General features: G+C 47.1%; 1 protein-coding gene across 1 annotated transcript in view; it reads right to left on the bottom strand.

The window, feature by feature from the left end:
* Nucleotides 1-13,016: 13,016 nt before the first annotated feature.
* LOC137527283 (major histocompatibility complex class I-related gene protein-like) overlaps nucleotides 13,017-24,832 on the bottom strand; it is a 33,402-nt gene continuing 21,586 nt past the window's right edge. Inside the window, exons 4-6 of the mRNA XM_068247791.1 lie at nucleotides 17,522-17,827; nucleotides 15,030-15,131; nucleotides 13,017-13,066 (exon numbers count right to left, since the gene is read on the bottom strand). Of these exons, the coding sequence (XP_068103892.1) occupies nucleotides 13,017-13,066; nucleotides 15,030-15,131; nucleotides 17,522-17,827 (458 nt within the window). The remainder of the gene's footprint in view (nucleotides 13,067-15,029; nucleotides 15,132-17,521; nucleotides 17,828-24,832) is intronic.

Here is a 24,832-nt window from a genome sequence, read left to right as displayed (position 1 = left end):
TAGTGTGCACTGTCTTCTCCTCTGCTGTCTGTCACTCCATGCTAATTTGCTTTAAAGTTCAACCCCGATTTTAATAAAGTACAAGTACCCCACATCATCTGGCTGAAGCAAGCTGGCACTGGCAGTGGTCAGACTCAGAGCAGCACCAGAACCCCCTCTGCCACTCCTGCCGACACTGAGGCCTGTTCAAGCAGCCAGTCCTCAGTGGCCTCCTCTGCTCCCTACACCGCTTCCCATGCAAGGAAAAACCGCCGCCAGACCCTGTTGGGTGAGTCTTTCCCTGTTGTTGGCAAGAGGGGGACATGAAATGGCTGGGGATCACTAGGTCTGCCTTACTACCCTTTACCACCACCATAGCTCCCAACTGTCCCACTTTTGGAGGGACAGTCCCTCTCTGGGAGCCCTGCCCCGCTGTCCCTCTTTCCTCCTCATTTGTCCCTCTTTCAGAACTTTGTCCCTCTTTCTCTTGTGTTTGATTGACTCTAAACTTTACTCCCATCTTTTAAATTGATATATTACTAATTTTAAAATGTTAATATGAAGGAAAATTAATCAGGATGGAAAGGACCAGTGTGGTTTGAATTATAAAACAACATATTTTTCTTATGAAATCTTTATTGTATGCGTGACTAGGGGTGTGACGGGGGCATGATCAGGGGTGTGGCATGAGTGTGGCTTAAGTGTCCCTCTTTCTCATCTGAAAAAGTTGGGAGGTATGCCACCACCACCACAACCTCCTGCTCCTCCTGATTGTTAACTATGACTAACTAAGCCGCCTGGTTCACAATTTTTTTACAGCCATGGTACCAACGCTATGTGTCACGTACGCGTGCCACGCACACTTGCCCCGTCCAGCATGCTCCTGGCACACCTTACACCTGCTGCTGCATTGCCCTGCTCCTGCTGCCTGTGCTGCTCCCACTGCCAGGCCGCCACCTATACTTAACCCAAAACACAATTGCTGCGTAATTTTTTGGAGGTGTCTGGGCTGAAAACTACCATGTCCCAGGTGTGCGGTTGGACTTTGGACACAATGTGGGCTGCACGACCGCTGTCTGGAACCTAGTCCTGATGTTAATTTACAGCCAATTTTTTTTTTCTTTTGCATTTTAAGTCCCCACATAATAAATTAGTGTTTCCCTTTAAAAAAACATGATGCTACATGCCTTGTTTACCCTAAAAAAACGTTTTGGAAGCAACTTAAAGGCCACTTAAAAGTTCGGATTCGGATATCCAATTTGGATCCGGATATCTGGGTATCCGGTATATAAACAAGGAGCTCAGCGCTACACCTAAAAGTTGCCTGTGGATCCCCAAGATCCACTTAAGGTTGGAGCTGCCCCTTCTAATCCAGTTCAAAGTCACAATACCTAGAAGGTGGCGCTTCTTACAACTTATATTAAAAGCATACTAAAACATTAATAGTCCAAATGGGAAAAAATCCACTTCTGCCAAGGAATCTTGTAGTTCACAGCCTATGATCTTGCTATCACCTTCACCAGCACCCAGGTGAACAGACACTCACCAGACATAAAGACCTCCAATTAGGTCTATCAGCGCCTTGGGACGCTTCGGCCGTCCCCCACCGCACCGATCAATTCGGATTTTGAAAAGGGGGATCCGAGCACCACTGAGATCAGGTGCAAGGTGCAAACGTGTGAGTGCAATTATACAGCACAATGAACATATACAGTTTACAACAATTCACAATGGTGGAGTCTTCAGCCAGAGCTACAGCCCTTCCATATGGAACTATGTTTCAGACTCTTTTCCTGAGCACCATGCCACATCACATCACATGGACTCAATTACGAGAAATCTAAATTTTCATTGTTATGTGTGTTGTGCTGTGATATAGTAATGTGCATCTCCAATTGTGCATCCCTGCCTCCCACTGCTTTAAATAATAATACACATGGCCGGATTTCAGACAAGGCAACAAAGGCCATGGTCTAGGGCAGCAGGAAAGCAAGGGACGGGCTGTGGGCAGCAGTAGCAGTTAGCCTGCAGAACATTCATCCTGCTACATAAAGTTTGCACATAGTGGTGGGCGGCTACCATCAGCTGGAACTGGCACTCGGGGGATGAAGGGGCAGCTAACAGGCACTTACAGTGATCTCTGAGCTGCCAGTCACTCACCAAATGTGTCGCCAAGGAGCTTACAATCTACTCCCGGCCATCACTTTACCAACTGTCTTCAGAGGAGCCTACAATCTAATCCCTGCTATGTTGGGTTGAAGTTTAGGATGCTGTCGGTCCGGGGGCAGCTGGTGATAGTGGGCCTTGGGGGGTAAGGAGTACAAATCTGGCCCTGATAATACCACAGTGTTTCTCCACTCTGTGATTAGTTATTTCACATTTTTATTTACCATATATATCATCAACATTTTCTCTGACACCGAGAAAGACAGAGTAAACAACAGCCCGTAGTATAATACATACATAAATAGTTTTTGCAAAAACACAACTTAACCAAAACATTTGGCAACACACAGGTACAAAATACATATACAGTTCATGCCTGGAATAAAAACATACAAAAATACAGGTACAAGAGCATGTGATTCAATAAATACAACAGAAATGAGATACACCAGGTGAAGGACCCCACCCTTGCTGTCTTATCATTTAGAGCATACATTTTGAACTCTGGCCGGCGGGCCAAATCTGGCCCACAGTGCCATAAAATCTGGCATGCATGCGGTTTCCCCACTTTGCATTATGTTTGGCCAGTGAGCACCTGAGTGTTAAGCCAAAGGCTAAATGCTAAAACTATTAATAGAGAGGGAAGGGCGGCGCAAGAGGGGCGACATGGGCCAATAGGAGATGCCAAGGGAGGGGCAGACCTTAGGTGGGTGGCATAGCTGGCCACATACCAATGTTATAAGCTTTGTTAGTTTATGAATCAAAGCGCAAAACTTAAAGGCATACTGTAGGGGGTTTAGGGGAAAATGAGCTGAACTTACCCGGGGCTTCTAATGGTCCCCCGCAGACATCCTGTGTTGGCGCAGCCACTCCCCGATGCTCCGGCCCCGCCTCCGGTTCACTTCTGGAATTTCTGACTTTAAAGTCAGAAAACCACTCCGCCTGCGTTGCCGTGTCCTCGATCCCGCTGATGGCACCAGGAACGTACTGCGCAGGCCCAGTATGGTCTGTGTCTGCGCAGTACACTCCTGGTGACATCAGCGGGAGCCAGGACATGGCAACGCAGGCGCAGTGGTTTTCTGACTTAAAAGTTAAAAATTACAGAAGTGAACTGGAGGCGGGGCCGGAGCATTGGTGAGTGGCTGCGCCAACACAGGATGTCTGCGGGGGACCATTAGAAGCCCCGGGTAAGTTCAGCTCATTTTCCCCCGACCCCCCTACAGTATCCCTTTAGAATAAAAAAATCTAACATTTTAATAATTTTTTCAATAAATATCAATGCTGGCCCTGGACTTGGTATAAGTTTTTATTTTCGGCCTGCTGTCTACTTGAGTTTGGCACCCCTGATCTAGAAGGTAGTGGGGTTGGGGTTATTCAGTAAGGAGACTATGGGGCTAACAGGTAAGGCAGTCAATCTCAGTCAACATCTGAATGTGAATATACAGTATTTCTGAAAGGGTACTATGACAGGTTATACCAGCCTTTCTCAACCTTTTTACCCGGGAGGAACCCTGAAAATAACTTTTCGATCTCAAGGAACCCTGCAAACAATTTTGTAATCTCGAGGAACCCCTACATTTATTTTTCTTGAGGCATGGTCTTTAAAAGTAGGCGAGGCTGTTAATTTCACTACCCCCTATTACACTACCACTCATAGTGTGCTCATTATTCTGACCCCCAATTTAGTGCTTCTTTTTACAGTACCATCTATTATAATGTTCTCTATTATACTTCCCCCACGATGGGGTAAAATGCCAAGGAACCCCTCCAGAGTCCTCAAGGAACCCTGGTTGAGAAAGCCTGGGTTATACACTTGCTTGAAGAAGTGTATTTGGAAGAGGAACTGTAGTGAAAAAAATGTAATAAAAAACATGTTTAATTTTTACAATAATAATCTATACATGATTTGGTCAGTGTTTGACCATTATAAAATCTTCCCTCTCCCTGATTTACATTCTGAAATGTATCACATGGCGACATCTTTACTGCTGTCAGGTAATGTCTGTGGAAAGAGATGATGCATTTTTTGGTGTGTTGGAAACAGCTGTTATTTCCCACAAAGCAAAAAAGGTGCCCACAGTGTGATGTCAGTACCTAGGTGCTGACATCACACTGTGGGAGGGGTTTCACCACAATATCAGCCATACAGAGCCCCCTGATGATCTGTCTGAAAAAAGGTAAACATTTCTTGTGGGCAGGGGTGTAGCAATAGGGGGTGCAGAGGTAGCGACCGCATCGGGGCCCTTGGGCCAGAGGGGCCCCGAAGGGTCCACCCTCTATCACAGTATTAGCTCTCTATTGGTCCTGTGCTGGTAATAATCACTTCTATAGATGCTTTGAATAGTAGTAATCCTTAACCCACTGTTCCCCAACCCCTTCTTGCACCTCTGACACTGGGGTTGTCCTTGGCAGGTTTTGGTGCGCCGTATCAATTGTTATGTATAGAGTGCTTGGGGGGGCCCCATGTAAAACTTGCACCAGGGCCCACAGCTTTTTAGCTACGCCACTGCTTGTGGGAAAGGGGATATCAGCTACTGACTGGGATGAAGTTCAATTCTTGGCTACAGTTCCTCTTTAAGGCTTCCAGGCTCACAGCATGGAGAACAAGTTCTGAAAGAAGGGTGAAATTTGTGGGAAGTATTGGATATGAAAGTAAGTGGAGGTGACCAACTAGAGAACAGCATAGCTCCCAACTGTCCCTCTTTCGGAGGGACAGTCCCTCTTTGGGAGCCCTGTCCCTCTTTCTTCCTCATTTGTCCCTCTTTTAGGACTTTGTCCCTCTTACTATGTAAATATATATATTTCTCTACTAAAAAATGTGTTTGAGTGACTCTAAACTTTATTCCCATCCTTTAAATTGATATATTACTAGTTTTCAAATGTTAATATGAAGGAAAATGAACCAGGATAAATAGGACCAGTGTGGTTTGAATTATAAAACAACATATTTTTCTTATGAAATCTTTATCGAATGCGTGACTAGGGGTGTGTCGGGGGAGTGATCAGGGGTGTGGCAGGGGTGTGGCTTAAATGTCCCTCTTTCTCATCTCAAAAATTTAATAGGTATGGAACAGGAGGGTTTCACTGGTAGAGAGAAGGCTGTAAGTTGGATGGTAACTGGATATTAGAGAGAAAATGTATGGAGGAGACAACCTATGGAGAGTTTTGCATGAAAAGCTTAGGAGTTTGAAAATGATCCTCAGTGTTATCGGCAGCCAGTGGAGGAATTGGAAAAGGGCAGCATCAGAGGATCAGGAGGAGAGGTGGACAAGAGTTCAGCAGGGAATGGAGAAGTGTAAGCCTGTTTTTAGGAGGCCACAAAGTGGATGTTGCAGTAGTCAAGACAGGATTGTGATGATTTGCTCAGCTGCCTGTGCAGACAGGCAGCCCTTTGACCATTGTGTAAGTTTGCATGCTGCAGGACTCTGGAAAGAAGAGTTTCTGTCAGTTTTGCAGCTTGTGCTTGCAGAGGAATTTGCATACGTTGTTATGCAAATTGCCTGGCCACATTCATTGGAGGCGTGTACTATAAGTACTATGTCTTTCCCACAATGCTTGGCTGGTCATTTCCCTTCCATGCTCAGTTCCTGATGGACACTGCTGGAGTGTCAGCCATTGCTATCTAGTATAGTTAATTCCTGGGGGTTGCTTTAGGCTCCCCTTCTAGCCCAGTCAGGTTGTATTATCTGTATTGCCTGTTCTGTCTTGTCTTGCCTGTTTGCCATTGTCCTGTCCCTATGGTGGTTGACAGGAAATGGTTCTGATCTATGTTCTTGGAGTATAGCTGGTGCAGCGGTTGCTGCCAGCTATCTCTTCTGTTCTGTTTCCTGGGATCGCGCTAGCTACTTTGTGCTAGCGCTGGGGATCCTTCTGTTCTGTTTCCTGGGATCGCGCTAGCTACTTTGTGCTAGCGCTGGGGATCCTTCTGTTCTGTTTCCTGGGATCGCGCTAGCTACTTTGTGCGAGCGCTGGGGATCCTTCTGTTCTGTCTTGTCGGTCGCGATTGCGCTGTCACCAACGGCGGTTGATAGCGAATCGTTCTGTCTTGCTGAGATCGCACTAGCCGCTAGCGTTAGCGGCTGTGGATCTTTCTGATCTGTGTTTCTGCTTGGATCACACTTGCTCTGGCGGAAGAGCGGTGGATCCTTCCTGCCTAGTTCTTGTTTTTCGTGTGTCTGTCTTGTCCGCTGCGCTTGCTACAGGCTCGGTGAGGTAACCGTTAAGCAAGCGCTCGCGTCCCCTGTTTCATGTTTGTCTGTTTATGGTTAGTTAGGCGTGCTTGTCTCTATTGTGCTTATCACGTGGAGATCGCGCATAACCGCGTGCACTGTTGCGAATGAGTGCGGTGTTCGCGGTTAGCTAGCGGTTGTTATTTTCCGTATCTCCTTATTGTATTTGCTGTGCCTTTGCTACCCTCGTATTCTATTCTGTTCTGCCTTGTGTCACGTCTCGCGATCGCACCTCTCGCGATCGCGTTCCTATTTCGTATCTGCTGTTGTGTGTGCGCGGTCGCGGAGTGGCGACTGGATTGGCGCACACACATACAACCTATCCCTTTTGCTCAATCTCATTCGCAATCGCCTCTCTTGCGATTGCGTTCTGCGCTTCGTACAATTCCTGTCTGGCACTTGTGGAGGTACAGAGGATTGGTTCCTCTGCACTCCCCAGCGCCATCTGCCGACAGGAATTTCCCTCTACAGGTGCATAGCACCTTTTGCTGGGTTCCTGCAAATTATACGCTTGTGGAGGATCTCCGCCGTGTCAGCGCACGCGTTGTGCGCTGATCACGGGGAAAGTTCCACAATCGTGACAGAATGACCAGCCCAACCCAAAACCCCAGTGTAGACGGAATTTCCGATTTGTACGATTTTGTCGAATATGGCTCTTGTACCTTTAAGAGATTTAAAAAACTTGAACCTGAATCAGCAGACGAATTTTTGTCTGAGTGTACGAAACTGTTAGCGAACCCTGAATTCCAATGCACCCCAGTGTCTACCTGGGCCCCCCAAATGGTCTACATTCTGTTGGGGGGCGAAATGTCAATGTGGGGTTATGATGTGTTAGATCATACCACCCTGAGTCAGACCCCTGGAATTCTTGGCCTTTTTAATTCACAATTGGCTGAGATTACCTCAATTACCATACCCCCTTAATGAGTTGTTGTCAGCAGCTCAATCAGCTGTTCCATCTACTCTTTCATCCATAAAGCAGCCATCCAAAGCCTCTAAGTCTAAACGTAAAAGATCTAGGAAGGCTTCCCAGCGGAAAGATCCGTTGCCCATGGCAACCACAGATAGAGAGGTTATTTCTGTCAAGTCTGAAATGGGCAAAACCATGCAGTATGATAATGATGTTTATAATGCATCTGCTGATCAGTTCCCAGGTTTTCTGCCCCAATCCAAAGCTTATGTGGATCCTGCTATAGGTAGGATCGCACACTACATTAAAGCAGTTAAAAAATCTGTTCTTGTTCCTGAACTCCACCCCTATGGAGATTATTTGGATACTGGCCTGTTTGAACCCCCATTTGCTTCCTGGGATGTTGGGGCCTTGCTGGAGGAATTCGATTTTGATTGGAAAGCCTTTTGCGATTTTTACATAGCAAAAAGCGAAGATGTCTTGAATGCTTGTCTTGACTCTATGTACCTTCTGATTGATTCCGATGAATGTGACAAGGATGATGTGGATCTGGTGATCTATGTATGGCAAACGATTTTGGATGAGTTGCACACACACCAACCAATTGATTCCAATAAAGAGACATCGTTGTCGGATGATTGTTCCTGCCTTTCTGGGGTAAAGCATGTGAGTCTTGACTTTGTGCAATCTGAAATGAATGAGTGTGCCGCTGTGGTTGATTCCTGTGCGAATCGTGAAGGATTCGCTCCTGACAGTGTGCAGTTTGAATCTGTGCGATCTGATGCCTGTTTCTCGGATGTTCCTGCAGATTGTGATCGGCATGAGTCTGCCGGTTTCCTCAAGGATGTGTGGGATCCTTTGTCATTTAGAAACAGATCTTTGAGATCTTCCGTCTGTGACCCTGCTATGGGGAAAGTTTCTCGACTGTGCAGTGTCAAAAGTAAAATTAATATGCCTAATAAAGCTTGTCCTGTTGATGTCACTATTTCTTCTGCAGATGAGTCTCTGTCTCACCCTGTTCACACCTGTAAGGGCCCGTTGCCTGGGGACAGTTGCTCCAGCGTTTCGGTCCTAGATGCCTTGCAGTCTGCTCCGCAGATCGCGGAGGTTTGCGCTATAGAAGCGTCAGTTTCACAACCTAAAGTGAATTTTGATTCGCAGGTTTTGCGTTCTGATTCCTCGGATTCGACATTGTTAGCCGAATCTAAGAGTGAGACAGCGCTTCGGTTTTGCGAATCTGATGCTGAACCCTCTTTGCCTTATTCAGAGACGCTTTCTCTGAACCTGCCCTGTACCATGAATAACAATATGATGTCCAATCACACTGACATTTGTGAGTCCCTTTCTTGCTCTGAGGGAAGTTTTGACTCTCCACCCTGTACTCTGGATGAGTCAACATTGCCTTGTACAATATCTCCTGCCCTGCCCCTAGAGGCTCGTCTAGGTATTGCTGCTATTTTTACTTGTTTTTCTGCAGTTTTGGAGTTACAAGCTAGTTTGACTGCCACACAGAATTCTGGGTACAGTGAGAATGAAGTTAGGGAGTCAGTGTGTGTTCCAGTAAATATACCTGTACATTCCCCTCATGATGATGAGATCCAGTCTCAGGTTATGGTGGAACCATTCCTGGGACATCTGCCCTGTCCACAAAATAAAGTTCCAGTTTTGCCCTGTAACATGGATAGTTCAGAATCCTTTTTAGAAAACTTGAAAAATGATGCTCCTGAGGTTGGATGTTCTGGAGGTCTCCGAGTTCCTCCCAAAGGGTGCAGAACTTGTAGGAGATGTCTCCTGCCCCCCAAGTTCTTCTGAGGGGTTACCCTCTTCCGTAGGCATTGCTGCCTTGCTGACTACCTTTGCAGCTCTGGTGGAGCTTCACTCATATGTAGTCAATGATGATATTGCAGTCACAGAAATTTCTGAATTTGAGTCCGAGTCTTCTTTTGAAAGTCCAGTGCTTGAGACCATTGCTCGTGATGATTCTCTGCCCGGTCCTGGTTTTGGTTTCCTCGTGTCGGACTCTGAGGTTGGCAGTTCCCCGACATGTCCTGAGGTTTCTCCTGTGCTGGTGTACCCCAGTGTGCTCTGTGACCCAGAAAGCCCAAGTGTGCCTCGGTTACCAGCGTACTCAGATGCTTCCTCGGTGGAGACATGCTCTGATATGGCCTGCCTGCTTGCATGCCCAGAAGTGGTCCCTGAAAGTCTTGATCTTGATGGGGGTCCTCGTAATTCTGAATCCGGAATTGTCATTGGTTCCATGGGGGTTCTTGGTAATTCTCCATGTGAGCCTGGTGATTGTTCTGCCCTCTTGGGATCTCTGTGGAGCTTCAAAAGGTTCTGGGAGATTCCAGGGGAAATTTTGCTTGGTACCCTGGATAAGATCAACGGTGGCTTTTGTGTTGTAAGGGACACTTCGAACAGGTATTGTGGCAGGTTTGGTATTTTCAGACGCTCCTTGGAAGGTGGTGGGTATTGTCTGGAGGGTGTCGATGGCTTCTTCTCTGGCTTTCACAGTCCTGATGGGTGTTATACTGAGACTGGTAGTACTGATGGGCATGTTTCGGTGGCTTCTGTTTCCGATGAGGTCGGTTTCGGGTGGACTGACTCTGGAATTGGACCTTATCGGGCTGCCCCGACCTTCATGAGTCTTCAGTTTGAGTCTGTTGCTAATAGCAGTTTTGGGGGTCGTCTGGAATTCGACCCTGGAGGGGGGGGTACTGTGATGATTTGCTCAGCTGCCTGTGCAGACAGGCAGCCCTTTGACCATTGTGTAAGTTTGCATGCTGCAGGACTCTGGAAAGAAGAGTTTCTGTCAGTTTTGCAGCTTGTGCTTGCAGAGGAATTTGCATACGTTGTTATGCAAATTGCCTGGCCACATTCATTGGAGGCGTGTACTATAAGTACTATGTCTTTCCCACAATGCTTGGCTGGTCATTTCCCTTCCATGCTCAGTTCCTGATGGACACTGCTGGAGTGTCAGCCATTGCTATCTAGTATAGTTAATTCCTGGGGGTTGCTTTAGGCTCCCCTTCTAGCCCAGTCAGGTTGTATTATCTGTATTGCCTGTTCTGTCTTGTCTTGCCTGTTTGCCATTGTCCTGTCCCTATGGTGGTTGACAGGAAATGGTTCTGATCTATGTTCTTGGAGTATAGCTGGTGCAGCGGTTGCTGCCAGCTATCTCTTCTGTTCTGTTTCCTGGGATCGCGCTAGCTACTTTGTGCTAGCGCTGGGGATCCTTCTGTTCTGTTTCCTGGAATCGCGCTAGCTACTTTGTGCTAGCGCTGGGGATCCTTCTGTTCTGTTTCCTGGGATCGCGCTAGCTACTTTGTGCGAGCGCTGGGGATCCTTCTGTTCTGTCTTGTCGGTCGCGATTGCGCTGTCACCAACGGCGGTTGATAGCGAATCGTTCTGTCTTGCTGAGATCGCACTAGCCGCTAGCGTTAGCGGCTGTGGATCTTTCTGATCTGTGTTTCTGCTTGGATCACACTTGCTCTGGCGGAAGAGCGGTGGATCCTTCCTGCCTAGTTCTTGTTTTTCGTGTGTCTGTCTTGTCCGCTGCGCTTGCTACAGGCTCGGTGAGGTAACCGTTAAGCAAGCGCTCGCGTCCCCTGTTTCATGTTTGTCTGTTTATGGTTAGTTAGGCGTGCTTGTCTCTATTGTGCTTATCACGTGGAAATCGCGCATAACCGCGTGCACTGTTGCGAATGAGTGCGGTGTTCGCGGTTAGCTAGCGGTTGTTATTTTCCGTATCTCCTTATTGTATTTGCTGTGCCTTTGCTACCCTCGTATTCTATTCTGTTCTGCCTTGTGTCACGTCTCGCGATCGCACCTCTCGCGATCGCGTTCCTATTTCGTATCTGCTGTTGTGTGTGCGCGGTCGCGGAGTGGCGACTGGATTGGCGCACACACATACAACCTATCCCTTTTGCTCAATCTCATTCGCAATCGCCTCTCTTGCGATTGCGTTCTGCGCTTCGTACAATTCCTGTCTGGCACTTGTGGAGGTACAGGGGATTGGTTCCTCTGCACTCCCCAGCGCCATCTGCCGACAGGAATTTCCCTCTACAGGTGCATAGCACCTTTTGCTGGGTTCCTGCAAATTATACGCTTGTGGAGGATCTCCGCCGTGTCAGCGCACGCGTTGTGCGCTGATCACGGGGAAAGTTCCACAATCGTGACAAGGATATGTTCAGGGCATGCACAAACATTTTAGTAGTTTCTTATGTGGGTAAGAGATTAATTCAGGATAAATGTTTGATATGGAAATAGCAGGAGGTAAATAGTAAATAATGAGTTAATACATGTCTTAAATTATATCTCAGAGTAAAATATTATCTCTAGACTGCAAGCAGTAGGAGGTAAGGATCTTTGGGCATTTTCTACATTTATGGTAACTACTACTAATTAGTTTGACAGACCCAGATGGCATGACAGTGAAAACAGCAGACAGACAAATGGGGAATCAAGATAATAGTATTGAGAGGTCATGAGCTGAGAGATAGATTTGTGTGTCATCAGGATAGAGGTGATACTGAAACGTGAAAGAGCATATCAACAGTCTCAGGCCATAAGTGCAGATGAGAAGAGAATGGTCCTAAGAACAGAACCTTGTGGTACACCAACAGGGTGTGGGGAGGAGTCAGTATTGGAAGAGGAGAAAGGGAAAGAACATTGAGACGGATAAGAGTAAATTTAAGAATTTGCTACAAAGTGGTTGGGTGTTTTCATTGCAAAGAGTTCTCCACCTGTGTGGAATGCAGTCTTGCGGAAAGTGAAGTTACGGTAACTTTTCACCAGTGCTGTGAAGGAAACTCATATTTTGATAAGAGAAATGACAACCATCCATTAGGTGTACCTGCATAGAAATTTGGCATGACCCACCTCAACCAAATGCTATACTCAAGAGTCTAAATTTATAGAAACCACATATTCTGTTAAAACGATTTCATTTGCATATAAGCAATACAGCACAATGTAGAGCAAAAAAATAATAATAAATAGAGCAATAAAATAATAAATCAACAGTATATTTTAGGCACACAAGGCTTTCTAAATATTCTAAACTGTACTTAGAGTTTTCTGATATAAGTACAGGTGCAATAAAATTTGCCCTAGGTAGTTTGATTCTGGTACTAGCTAGTAAGGATATGTATTATTAAAACGTTTCATTCTTACTTGTAAATGTATTCATATTATATAATCTCACCTGTAGCCAGTCTAATTTTTGGCTGCTATGAAAGCTAAAAGGTAGGCACCTATAGGTGGCCACAGGTACTTAAAGATGGCTTCCAAACAGTCCCCAAAACCAAAGCACTCAATCATGCGAATAGCAACTTTAGTTCCTGAGGTTGAGCTCTGGCCCGCCCCCTCCTACTTCCAGAACCCATTATTGGTCAGTGAGGCCATGCATCACTTTAATAAACCAGTAGCGAGAATCTGAAGGCAGAAGGGGGCAGGCCAAAGCCCAACTTCGGGAACTGAAGTTGCCATTTGCGTAATTGAGCACCACAGATTTTGGGGCAGTCTGGAAGATCTTGAAAGGTGCATGCAGCCATCTTTGGATACCTGTTTTTCAGTCTCCATAGCAACTTAAGAACTTTGCACTGGCCACTGGGGCACTTAAAATATGATAAACAGTATATAGTGCCCAGTAAAAAACAGACATAGGAAAAATGACACAAAAATAGAACAGGCAGGTGATAAGAAATCAAAAGGAAATGGAACTTGACTAGTCAGCAAAGACAGATGCTTTGTCCTGTGTCCTGTGCCTTTAGTCTGTAGGCTAAAAAACAAAGGAGAAACAAGAGTTAGAGGAAGGGCATATGTATAATGTATACTGTAGGATTTATTTTACCCTTCACAAGCACTCTTTAAAGAGAATCTATTTTTCGGCGTTTTAACGCCACGGCCGAAGTTGGCGTTTTGCTAGGTAAAAGAAAGTCCATAGACTTTCATTTTACCTTTCACATCTAACTCGGCGTTTTGGAGCGTTGCGTTTCAACGCTCCCAGGAGCTTTTTCAGGGCTGTTTACAGCCGAAGTTGGCTGTTGGCGTTTCAATGATAGTCAATGGAAAACGCCAACTTCAGCGTTTTCAAAGCGTTTTCAAAGCGTTTTACAGCTATCTTGTTCACTTATTTTTATAGAAGAAAAAAAAAAGGACGTTTTCATATGGGCTGTAAAACTCTTTCAAAACGCTTTGAAAACGCTTTGAAAACGCTATGTATTGGCGTTAAGCAAAAGGCTGACTTTCAGCCTTTTCTACCGCAGCCTCTAGTGTGAAAGAGCCCTTAAGCCTTTTAAGTCTAATTGTTGGGCTCAGCAAAAGTAGTGACAAATCCGCCCACCAATTGTTGCATTGTTGGCATTAAAAACAAACAGGTTATACCAAGTGACATAACACGAGATAAACATGTGTTTGCACTAATCCTACATAGAACTAGGCTGTGTTCATTTTTTCTCACTGTAAGGATTAAGAATTCAGGGCTTTGCAGTAAGCTACGTTTCACTGAAACATTGATTAGAAGCTGCCACTGTGCCAGCAGCTGTAACAGCCACCAATTAGCAGCTGCCACTGTGCCAACAGCAGTAACAGCCACTGATTAGCAGCTGCCAATGTGCCAGCAGCTGTAACAGCCACTAATTAGCAGCTGCCACTATGCCAGCAGCAGTAACAGCCACTAATTAGCAGCTGCCACTGTGCCAGGCCCAGCAGCAGTAACAGCCACTGATTAGCAGCTGCCACTGTGCCAGCAGCCGTAACAGCCACTGATTAGCAGCTGCCACTGTGCCAGCAGCCGTAACAGCCACTGATTAGCAGCTGCCACTGTGCCAGCAGCCGTAACAGCCACTGATTAGCAGCTGCCAATGTGCCAGCAGCAGCAACAGCCACTAATTAGCAGCTGCCACTGTGCCAGCAGCATTAACAGCCACTGATTAGCAGCTGCCACTGTGCCAGCAGAAGTAACAGCCACTGATTAGCAGCAGCCACTGTGCCAGCAGCAGTAACATCCACTGATTAGCAGCTGCCATTATGCCAGCAGCAGTAACATCCACTGATAAGCAGCCGCCACTATGTCAGCAGCAGTAACAGCCACTGATTAGCAGCTGCCGCTGTGCCAGCAGCAGTAACAGCCACTGATTAGTAGCTGCCAATGTAACAGCAGCAGTGACAGCCAGTAATTAGTAGCTGCCACTGTGCCAGCAGCAGTAACAGCCACTGATTAGCAGCTGCCACTGTGCCAGCAGCAGTAACAGTCACTGATTAGCAGCTGCCAGCAGCACTAACAGCCACTGATTAGCAGATGCCACTGTGCTAGCAGCAGTAACAGCCACTGATGAATGAATAGCAGCTGCCACTGTGCCAGCACACAGTATATGGGTTATTTCCCATGGAAATGTATTGACAAAATGTTACAGGCATAGTATACCTAACGACAATCAGCAAAACGTGTGTTTCAAAATGCTAGTTTTGCCCCCTAGCACTCTCAAGAATGGTGATATGGCCCTTGGCCTTAAAAGTTTGGACACCCTTGCCATAGAGCATGCATTCATATTGCCAAGAGACACTTGAAAGGCAAAAGTAAGCAAAATGACTGGAATATTTACTTTCTTCACAAAGTTTAGTCCTATTCTTTAAAGATTAGATACAGTTTTTTTCATCCTCTTTCCCCTTTGCCAGCTTCCCCGCTCCCAAACCATCGCTGGTAACCTGCTGGCTGATCAGGCTGTGGTCTCTCTACTCACCTTTTATGATGACCATGATGACCACAACAGCTACAATGGAAACTGCAATGAGTTTTGGCAACAAAGGTCTTTTTCTTTTTTCAATATATGTTTTTTCAGACCCTGTTTAAATAAAAGAAAAATTTAATTGTAACTACATAACTTTGTTTTATTTAGTGGTGTCTAACATTTTCCATAGATGCTTTAATTCACTAAACATTACCATATTTGGTAAAGCAGAAAGCAACTGATTTTACCAGACGTTTTGTAAAATGTCAATTCACTGCGGCTGTTACCACATGAAATACTGAAATAACCAACTAGTGAGGTAAAATACCAACTTGTGAGGTAAATACCTCATACACCTCAATTCACAAAGGTTAGAGCGTGCGGTAACACAAGTCAGATGTCGGGTGTTTATCTCCAGCCTGGTGCTGTTGGTAACTAAAAAACTATTCTTTTTATCTTTTACTTTTTATTTATTGTGCAGCAGTGATGGGTATTAAATGTCATAGTTCTGTTTAATGTTTGTGCTGGTAAGATGGGTTTTAAATTCCACAATTCTTTTTAGCCTATAACAAACATTGTAAGTAGCCCAACCAAGTTACGTTTGAACGATTTACAATGTTTCCTCATCACACTGAGTCTGTGGTATGCGGTGTTTAAAGGGGAACTTAAATAGAAACCAAAGATGAAGTGAAATAAAGATTTTATACATACGTGGGGCTTCCTCCAGCCCCATACGCACGGATTGCTCCCACGCCGCCGTCCTCCGCTGACATGAATGTCAGTTAAATCATGTGTGTATGATGATCTGCAGATCTCATAGACTATCATTGCAATTTGCAGGAACGGATTTTTGGCAGGAACAGATCTTTTGCAGATACTGTTCTTTTGTGTCTGTACAGCATCTGTGTGTGCAGCATCTTGCAAAGATTTTTTTCTGAGGTGGAGTTCAGCTCCATAGAATAGACTGTGTAGAGTATGGCTCTCATACTACATGAAGGGTGGTAAGATTGGTCTGTGATCTTTCATTTTCCAAAGACTATAGTCTGATGTGTGTATGAGCCTTAAGCATTACCTTGTACTCATACTGTGCTGTGTGATCTGCTTTGCATGTATTCCTGTATTGTCTTATTGCTGTATGTCACCCCTAAATATTGTCTGTAACCTAAATTAATGTCCAGCGCTGCGTAATATGTTGGCGCTTTATAAATACAATAACTAAGTAAATAAATAAAAAAATCTTCAAATATGTTTTGTGGATATATCATAAGTGAACCAGCACAACTCAAATTCATTCAAAATGATCTTGTATTATACTATTAGGTAGTTAAGATTTGATACCCTTTTCTGGGTCATAGCAGCAAGGACTCATAAGAGGTATATGAGTTAGTGAGTGTAAGGGCTCGTTTCAACTATTGCGGTGCGGAATCGCCTGGATTCCACCGCTGATAAAATAGCATGCGGATGTGATTCCCCATGCGTTTTTTGCCGCAAATTCGCATAGGAGAGGGTACATGCGATTTTAACCATGTCACTGCCTGTGTGAATTTACATCGGTACCTATTTGAATTCGCATGCAAATTCGCGGCAAAAAATGCATGGGGAAAACGCATGCGATTTCCCTATTAAATACATTGCATGCGATTCGCATGCATTCCACTCTCAGGCGAATTAGTTGGCTCTTTTGTGCGTTTTTTCACCGCTCAAAAAAATGCACATCACCAACGCAACAGTGGAAACAGGCCCATTCACTTGCATACCATGTGCGAATCCGCATGCGTTGGACGCATGCGGATTCATGATAGTGGAAGCGAGCCCTAAGTGAAATCACTACTGCCAATTTAATGGTGCCCATACATGGTACAATTTTTTCATCCAATCTTACCAATTCTATGTAATATAAGGGAACTGCCTAAATTATCCTTTCAGTATATTCACTTAATTTACCCTTATACTACATAGAAATGGTATGATTGGATGAAAAAAATTGTACCATGTATGGCCACCATTAAAGTGTACCTGAGATGAATGACATCTCAGGATCTATACTTACCTGGGACTTCCATAAACCCCCTTGAGGCCACTAAGTTCCTCGCCACCGCTCCTGTCCCCTGCAATACGACTCGAAAGCCTTGCCGAGTTGTGCTTTGTCACACATGCGTGGCCCGGCGACACTCTCCCCCGTTGCGTTTTTGTGGCTGGGAGCGTTCTGCGTTTACGCAGTACTACTGTGCAGACGCAGAACGCTCCTGAGGACGAAAGCGCAACAGGAGAGTGTGCCTGGCCAGGCCACTCCTGCACGACGAAGCGAGACTCGGCCAAGCTACCGGGCCGTACTGCGGGGGACAGGAGCCACCTGGGAAAACAACAAGGGACTGACTGACTTCAAGGGGGCATAAGGAAGCCCCAGGCAAGTATAGAACCTGAGTTGTCTTTTATCTCAGGTTCACGTTAAGCAAATGCCACTATGTTCCAATGTGACATAAACAACCTCAGCACTTTTTTACCTCCTTTACTACTTTTAAAATCCATTGATGTCAAATTCTTGATGAGGTTCTCCTCCAGGCTGCTGTGCTCCACATGGCAGGAGTAAGTGTCGCCCTCCCTTGTTGGCACCTCCACGCTGACTCTGGTCTGATATGTGCCGTCAGGATGGGGGAGGATGGGACTGGCTTTATCTGAAGGAATATGGTCCTCTCCATTCCTCACCCACCTCACATCCACAGCTCGGGGGTGAAACCCGTACGCCAGACACTGAAGTCTTGTCACCCCGTCTGGCTGCTGACGGCCCCACACCTTCACCTTAGGCCGTGCTGCGGGGGGAGGGAAGAAACAGTTATTTAATGATATAGTTTGCTTCTTCTCTTACATAAATCCGCAGTATTTAAAAGCTGAGATTCCATTTTTGTAGTGCTTAGCGCTGTTCAGGCCTATTAACATTTCTACAGTAGAAATTGGTGGTCATAACCTCCTTGGTGGTATTCCTGAGTGTAGGTCAGGGTTATTTTTAAATCACTTAGCGGTAATCCCAGGCTACACTCGTGGATACCTCTAGGAGGGCCAGTTGCTGGGATCACAGTGGATCTCTAGCATCACTCACCTCTCCGGGATCCAGCTGCAGCAGCCCACCATCTCCCGTCCTTTCGGGGCTTCAACATTATGCCGAGATCACATGATGACAGAAGGTGATCTCAGCAGAGATGCAGCGACAGGACAGGAGGAAGACTAACAGGAAGTGGCCGGATGCTGAGGAGGTGAGCAATGGTTGCGTTTTGCAGAAAAATGGCATCACAGCGCACATATTCTGAACATCAGACAGTGCAATTCTGATGTTCCAGCATGTTGCACATTATACGCGTTGTTGAAATTCTACCAGTTGAAATGCGCACAGAAATGTGTATAGTGTGAACGAGGCCTTACGGTTATTTTAAATTGCAAAAGGCAAGCACAATATGATTTTACAATGTGATTTTTCTGCAATTGCATTTTGCAATTTTCCATGAATGCTAAAGAGATTGAGCATGGAGGATGTTTGCGATCAGGCAAAATCAAATTGCAATCGGATAGCAATAGAATGAAACAAATACCGAGAAGTCTGGAGATGACCTTGCATTTTACGATTTGTAAATGATAAAAGGTAGATCAGAGAACACAGCAAATTGTGTCTAGTATACAACAGCCCTTATCGTTGGGGGAAGGTTAGAAAAGGGCATTGTTTAGGAATAGGGATGGTCAATGAGATATATTTATTTTTAAGTTGATTCAGCATTATGCAAATTTTGTATGTAGCTTTATCATGAACCAATCAAATCCTGCTGAGGTAAAATTCAATTGGTCCATTTTCAAGCTGCGTACAAAATTTGCATAATCCTGCATCAACTCAAGATTATTTGCATCTCATAGACTATCCCTAATTAGGAATAGCTGATCTATGGGGAACAGGCCCACAAACCCTGACATTTTTTATTTTTTTTAGAAAAATCACAATTTCCAAGCCAAAAGCAGAATAGTAATAGCAGCACATTACCAATATATTAACTATTGCCTGGGGCTTAAATTCGCAGGTGATTGTTCATAATGTGTGTGTGAATGGACCCTTCCTCAGTTCTTTCTTATTCACTCTCTTCATAGTTATTATTGCTTTTATTATTATTGATAATATAAAGCACTAACATATACCGTGACGCTGTACAAAGTAAAAAACAAATGAGGGGTACATAATAATACAGACAAATGGTGTACACCAATATACAAAATACAGAATCGATACAAAATTAGAGTTGGGCCGAACCTCCGATTTTAGGTTCGCGAACCGGGTTCGCGAACTTTCGCGGAACGTTCGGTTCGCGTTAAAGTTCGCGAACCGCAATAGACTTCAATGGGGATGCGAACTTTGAAAAAAAAAAATAATTATGCTGGCCACAAAAGTGATGGAAAAGATGTTTCAAGGGGTCTAACACCTGGAGGGGGGCATGGCGGAGTGGGATACACGCCAAAAGTCCCCGGGAAAAATCTGGATTTGACGCAAAGCAGCGTTTTAAGGGCAGAAATCACATTGAATGCTAAATGACAGGCCTAAAGTGCTTTAAAACATCTTGCATGTGTATACATCAATCAGGTAGTGTAATTAAGGTACTGCTTCACACTGACACACCAAACTCACCGTGTAACGCACCGCAAACAGCTGTTTGTACTAGTGACGGCCGTGCTGGACTGGTGCGCACCATGGCGAGAGTGCAGGTTTTGGTGGCTTTACAGCCCATATGGTCGGCCTGGCTGATGTAGCTGAATGACAGACCAGTGACTGTCCAGCTGATCAAATTTGGTCTGACCACAATGAAGCAACGACCTTATTATCTTTTGTGTGCCCCCCGAGACACTCATCTAGGCGCCGGTCATTGCTTCATTGTGATACGCAAGCCCCTTCACCACGGCAAGGTAATGATCACGAAGGGGAATGGGCGCATGTACATGCCTTTTCTTTTGTTGTTGCAGCTGCCCTCAGTGCAGCCAGAAAAATTAGGCAGTCATGTACACGCACCATAAAAATTATTACAGCGGCTGCTGCTAGCAGCGGCCTAAAAAAATCAGCAATCCGCCTGGAGTCCCGGACCCTGTTGGTGGTGGCGGAGAAGGTAGTCAAGCGGCCTGCAGGCAGACATGCTGTGTGGAGGGACTGGGAGCGACTTAGTCTTTTTGGGGCAGGCCAGGCAGCCAGTCACACGGCGTGCAGGCAGAGATGCTGTGTGTGCGGGGACTGACTTAGTCTTGGGGCGGGCAGCAGCCCTCCGGGATCCATGCCTCATTCATTTTGATAAAGGTGAGGTACTTAACACTTTTGTGACTTAGGCGACTTCTCTTCTCTGTGACAATGCCTCCAGCTGCACTGAAGGTCCTTTCTGAGAGGACGCTTGCGGCAGGGCAGGAGAGAAGTTGGATGGCAAATTGGGACAGCTCTGGCCACAGGTCAAGCCTGCGCACCCAGTAGTTCAAGGGTTCCTCATCGCTGTTCACAGCAGTGTCTACATCCACACTTAAGGCCAGGTAGTCGGCTACCTGCCGGTCGAGGCGTTGGTGGAGGGTGGATCCGGAAGGGCTACGGCGAGGCGTTGGACTAAAGAACGTCCGCATGTCCGACATCACCATGAGATCGCTGGAGCGTCCTGTCTTTGACTGCGTGGACACGGGAGGAGGATTAGTGGCAGTGGTACCTTGCTGGCGTTGTGCCGTCACATCACCCTTAAAGGCATTGTAAAGCATAGTTGACAGCTGGTTCTGCATGTGCTGCATCCTTTCCACCTTCCGGTGAGTTGGTAACAGGTCCGCCACTTTGTGCCTGTACCGAGGGTCTAGTAGTGTGGCCACCCAGTACAGCTCATTCCCCTTGAGGTTTTTTATACGGGGGTCCCTCAACAGGCAGGACAGCATAAAAGACGACATCTGCACAAAGTCGGATCCAGTACCCTCCATCTCCTCTTGCTCTTCCTCAGTGACGTCAGGTAAGTCAACCTCCTCCCCCCAGCCGCGAACAATACCACGGGAAGGTTGAGCAGCACAAGCCCCCTGCGACGCCTGCTGCGGTTGTTCTCCTGCCGCTGTCCCCTCCTCCTCCTCCTCCCCCAAAGAAACACCTCGTCTTCTGCACACGACCTCTCTTCTTCCTCCTCCTCCCCCCTCTGTGCTGCCGCAGGTGTTGAGGAAACAGCTGGGTCTGATGAAAATTGGTCCCATGCCTGTTCCTGCCGTAACGGTTCCTGGTCACGCTCATTTGCAGCTTCATCCGCCACTCTACGCACAGCACGCTCCAAGAAGTACGCGTAGGGAATTAAGTCGCTGATGGTGCCCTCGCTGCGGCTCACCAGGTTGGTCACCTCCTCAAACGGCCGCATGAGCCTGCATGCATTTTTCATCAGTGTCCAGTTGTCGGGCCAGAACATCCCCATCTTCCCAGACTGTTTCGTTCTACTCCAGTTGTAGAGGTACTGGGTGACGGCTTTCTTCTGTTCTAGCAGGCGGGAGAACATGAGCAGGGTCGAGTTCCAGCGAGTGGGGCTATCGCAAATGAGGCGTCTCACCGGCATGTTGTTTTTACGCTGAATTTCTGCAAATCGTGCCATGGCTGTGTAAGAGCGCCTCAAATGCCCACAGAACTTCCTGGCCTGCTTCAGGACATCCGCTAAGCCAGGGTACTTTGCCACAAATCTTTGAACCACTAGATTCATGACATGTGCCATGCAGGGTATGTGTGTCAGCTTCCCCATATGCAAAGCGGCAAGCAGATTGCTGCCGTTGTCGCACACCACGTTGCCTATCTCCAGGTGGTGCGGGGTCAGCCACTCATCCACCTGTTTCTTAAGAGCAGCCAGGAGAGCTGCTCCAGTGTGACTCTCCGCTTTGAGACAAGCCATGTCTAAGATGGCGTGACACCGTCGTACCTGGCATGCAGCATAGGCCCTGCGGAGCTGGGGCTGTGTAGCTGGAGAGGAGAACTGCCACTCAGCCAAGGAGGAGGAGGAGGACAGCGAAGAGCATGTAGCAGGAGGAGAGGAGGTGGCAGGAGGCCTGCCTGCAAGCCGTGGAGGTGTCACAATTTGGTCCGCCGCTTTCTGCTTGCCATCGTTCACCACCAGGTTCACCCAATGGGCTGTGTAGGTAATGTAGCGGCCCTGCCCGTGCTTGGCAGACCAGCCATCCGTGGTCAGGTGTACCCTTGACCCAACGCTCTTCGCAAGAGATGACACCACTTGCCTCTCAACTTCACGGTGCAGTTGGGGTATGGCCTTTCTCGAAAAATAAGTGCGGCCTGGCATCTTCCACTGCGGTGTTCCGATGGCCACAAATTTACGGAAGGCCTCAGAGTCCACCAGCCGGTATGGTAACAGCTGGCGAGCTAACAGTTCCGCCACGCCAGCTGTCAGACGCCGGGCAAGGGGGTGACTGGCCAAAAGTGGCTTCTTCCGCTCAAACATTTCCTTCACGGACACCTGACTGCTGCTGTGGGCAGAGGAGCAGGAACCGCTCAAGGGCAGAGGCGGAGTGGAGGAGGGTGCCTGTGAAGGTGGAAGGGAGAAAGCGGCAGAAGCAGATGATGCACCTGAAGGAGGAAGAGGAGGAGGAGGGTGACTTTTCTTTTGTGTGCTGCTGCTGCTTTTGCTCAGGTGGCCATCCCATTGCTGTTTGTGCCTTTTCTCCAGGTGCCTTCGTAAGGCACTTGTCCCTACGTGAGTGTTGGCCTTTCCACGGCTCAATTTTTGTTGGCAGAGCGAACAGATGGCTTTGGTCCGATCTGAGGCACACACATTAAAAAATTTCCACACCGCTGAGCCACCCTGGGATGTGGGCACTATGGGGACCTCAGCAGCTGATGCTGAAGGGCAAGTTGGCTGGCTGTACATAGGTGGCGATACATGGTGCCGGACTCTGCCACCAGCTGTTTCTGACGAAGAGCTGCCCCAGCTTCTTTCAGCAACTTCTCTCCTCCTACTACTCTCTGACTCCCCCTCTGAACTGTCCCCCTCTTCATCTCCTCTATTGGGAACATACAGAGGATCCCTATTACCGTCATCATCGTAGTCATCCTGCCCAGCTTCGCTTGCCTCAGACAAATCCAAACTTGCACCATCAGTAGGTCCTTCATCCTCCTGACACGTTACATCCATAGTGTTGCCGCGTAACTCAGACATATTAGCTGGTGAAAATTCATCTGGCTGTAACAACAATGGCTGTGCATCAGTGATTTCAACACTAAATAATTCTTGCGAAGTGTCAAATGCAGCGGAAGTGGTGCTAGTAGTAGCGCTGGTGGCTGAGCAAGATGAGGTGTTCTGTGTCGCTAAATACTCAACCACGTCCTGACAATCTTGGGAGGTGATGGGACGTGCCTTCTTCCGAGCACTGTACTGTGGGCCAGGTCCACACGAAATTACATTTACACGACCTCGCGCAGACCTGCCGGGTGGCCTTCCTCTGCCTCTGCCACTACCTCTTCCTCTTCCTCTACCTGTTTTGTCCAGATTGGGTATGCACGGAGTGGTATATCACACTGCGTGCACTCACGTAGGTAGGTGGGTTCACTTAACTGCACAGGTATGCGCACTGATGCGGTGGGTTCACTGAACAGAACAGGTATACAGTGGCGGGTTCACAGAACAGGTATGCAGTGGCAGTATCACTGAACACAATAGGTATGCAGTGGCGTGTTCACTAAACAGGTATACAGTGGCGGGTCCACTGAACAGAACAGGTATACAGTGGCGGGTTCACAGAACAGGTATACAGTGGCGGGTCCACTGAACAGAACAGGTATACAGTGGCGGGTCCACTGAACAGAACAGGTATACAGTGGCGGGTCCACTGAACAGAACAGGTATACAGTGGCGGGTCCACTGAACAGAACAGGTATACAGTGGCGGGTTCACAGAACAGGTATACAGTGGCGGGTCCACTGAACAGAACAGGTATACAGTGGCGGGTTCACAGAACAGGTATGCAGTGGCAGGATCACTGAACAGAACAGGTATGCAGCGGCGTGTTCACTAAACAGGTATACAGTGGCGGGTCCACTGAACAGAACAGGTATACAGTGGCGGGTCCACTGAACAGAACAGGTATACAGTGGCGGGTCCACTGAACAGAACAGGTATACAGTGGCGGGTCCACTGAACAGAACAGGTATACAGTGGCGGGTCCACTGAACAGAACAGGTATACAGTGGCGGGTCCACTGAACAGAACAGGTATACAGTGGCGGGTTCACAGAACAGGTATACAGTGGCGGGTCCACTGAACAGAACAGGTATACAGTGGCGGGTTCACAGAACAGGTATGCAGTGGCAGGATCACTGAACACAATAGGTATGCAGTGGCGTGTTCACTAAACAGGTATACAGTGGTGGGTCCACTGAACAGAACAGGTATACAGTGGCGGGTTCACTGAACAGGTATACAGTGGCGGGTCCACTGAACAGAACAGGTATACAGTGGCGGGTTCACAGAACAGGTATGCAGTGGCAGGTTCACTGAACACAACAGGTATGCAGTGGCAGGTTCACTGAACACAACAGGTATGCAGTGGCGGGTTCACTGAACAGGTATACAGTGGCGGGTCCACTGAACAGAACAGGTATGCAGTGGCGGGTTCACTGAACAGGTATACAGTGGCGGGTCCACTGAACAGAACAGGTATACAGTGGCGGGTTCACAGAACAGGTATGCAGTGGCAGGTTCACTGAACACAACAGGTATGCAGTGGCAGGTTCACTGAACACAACAGGTATGCAGTGGCGGGTCCACTGAACAGAACAGGTATACAGTGGCGGG

Source organism: Hyperolius riggenbachi, chromosome 8 (assembly GCF_040937935.1).
Source record: "Hyperolius riggenbachi isolate aHypRig1 chromosome 8, aHypRig1.pri, whole genome shotgun sequence".
Lineage (NCBI taxonomy): Eukaryota > Metazoa > Chordata > Amphibia > Anura > Hyperoliidae > Hyperolius > Hyperolius riggenbachi.
Note: the sequence above shows the minus strand (reverse complement) of the source record. Positions and strands in the feature narration are given on the sequence as shown.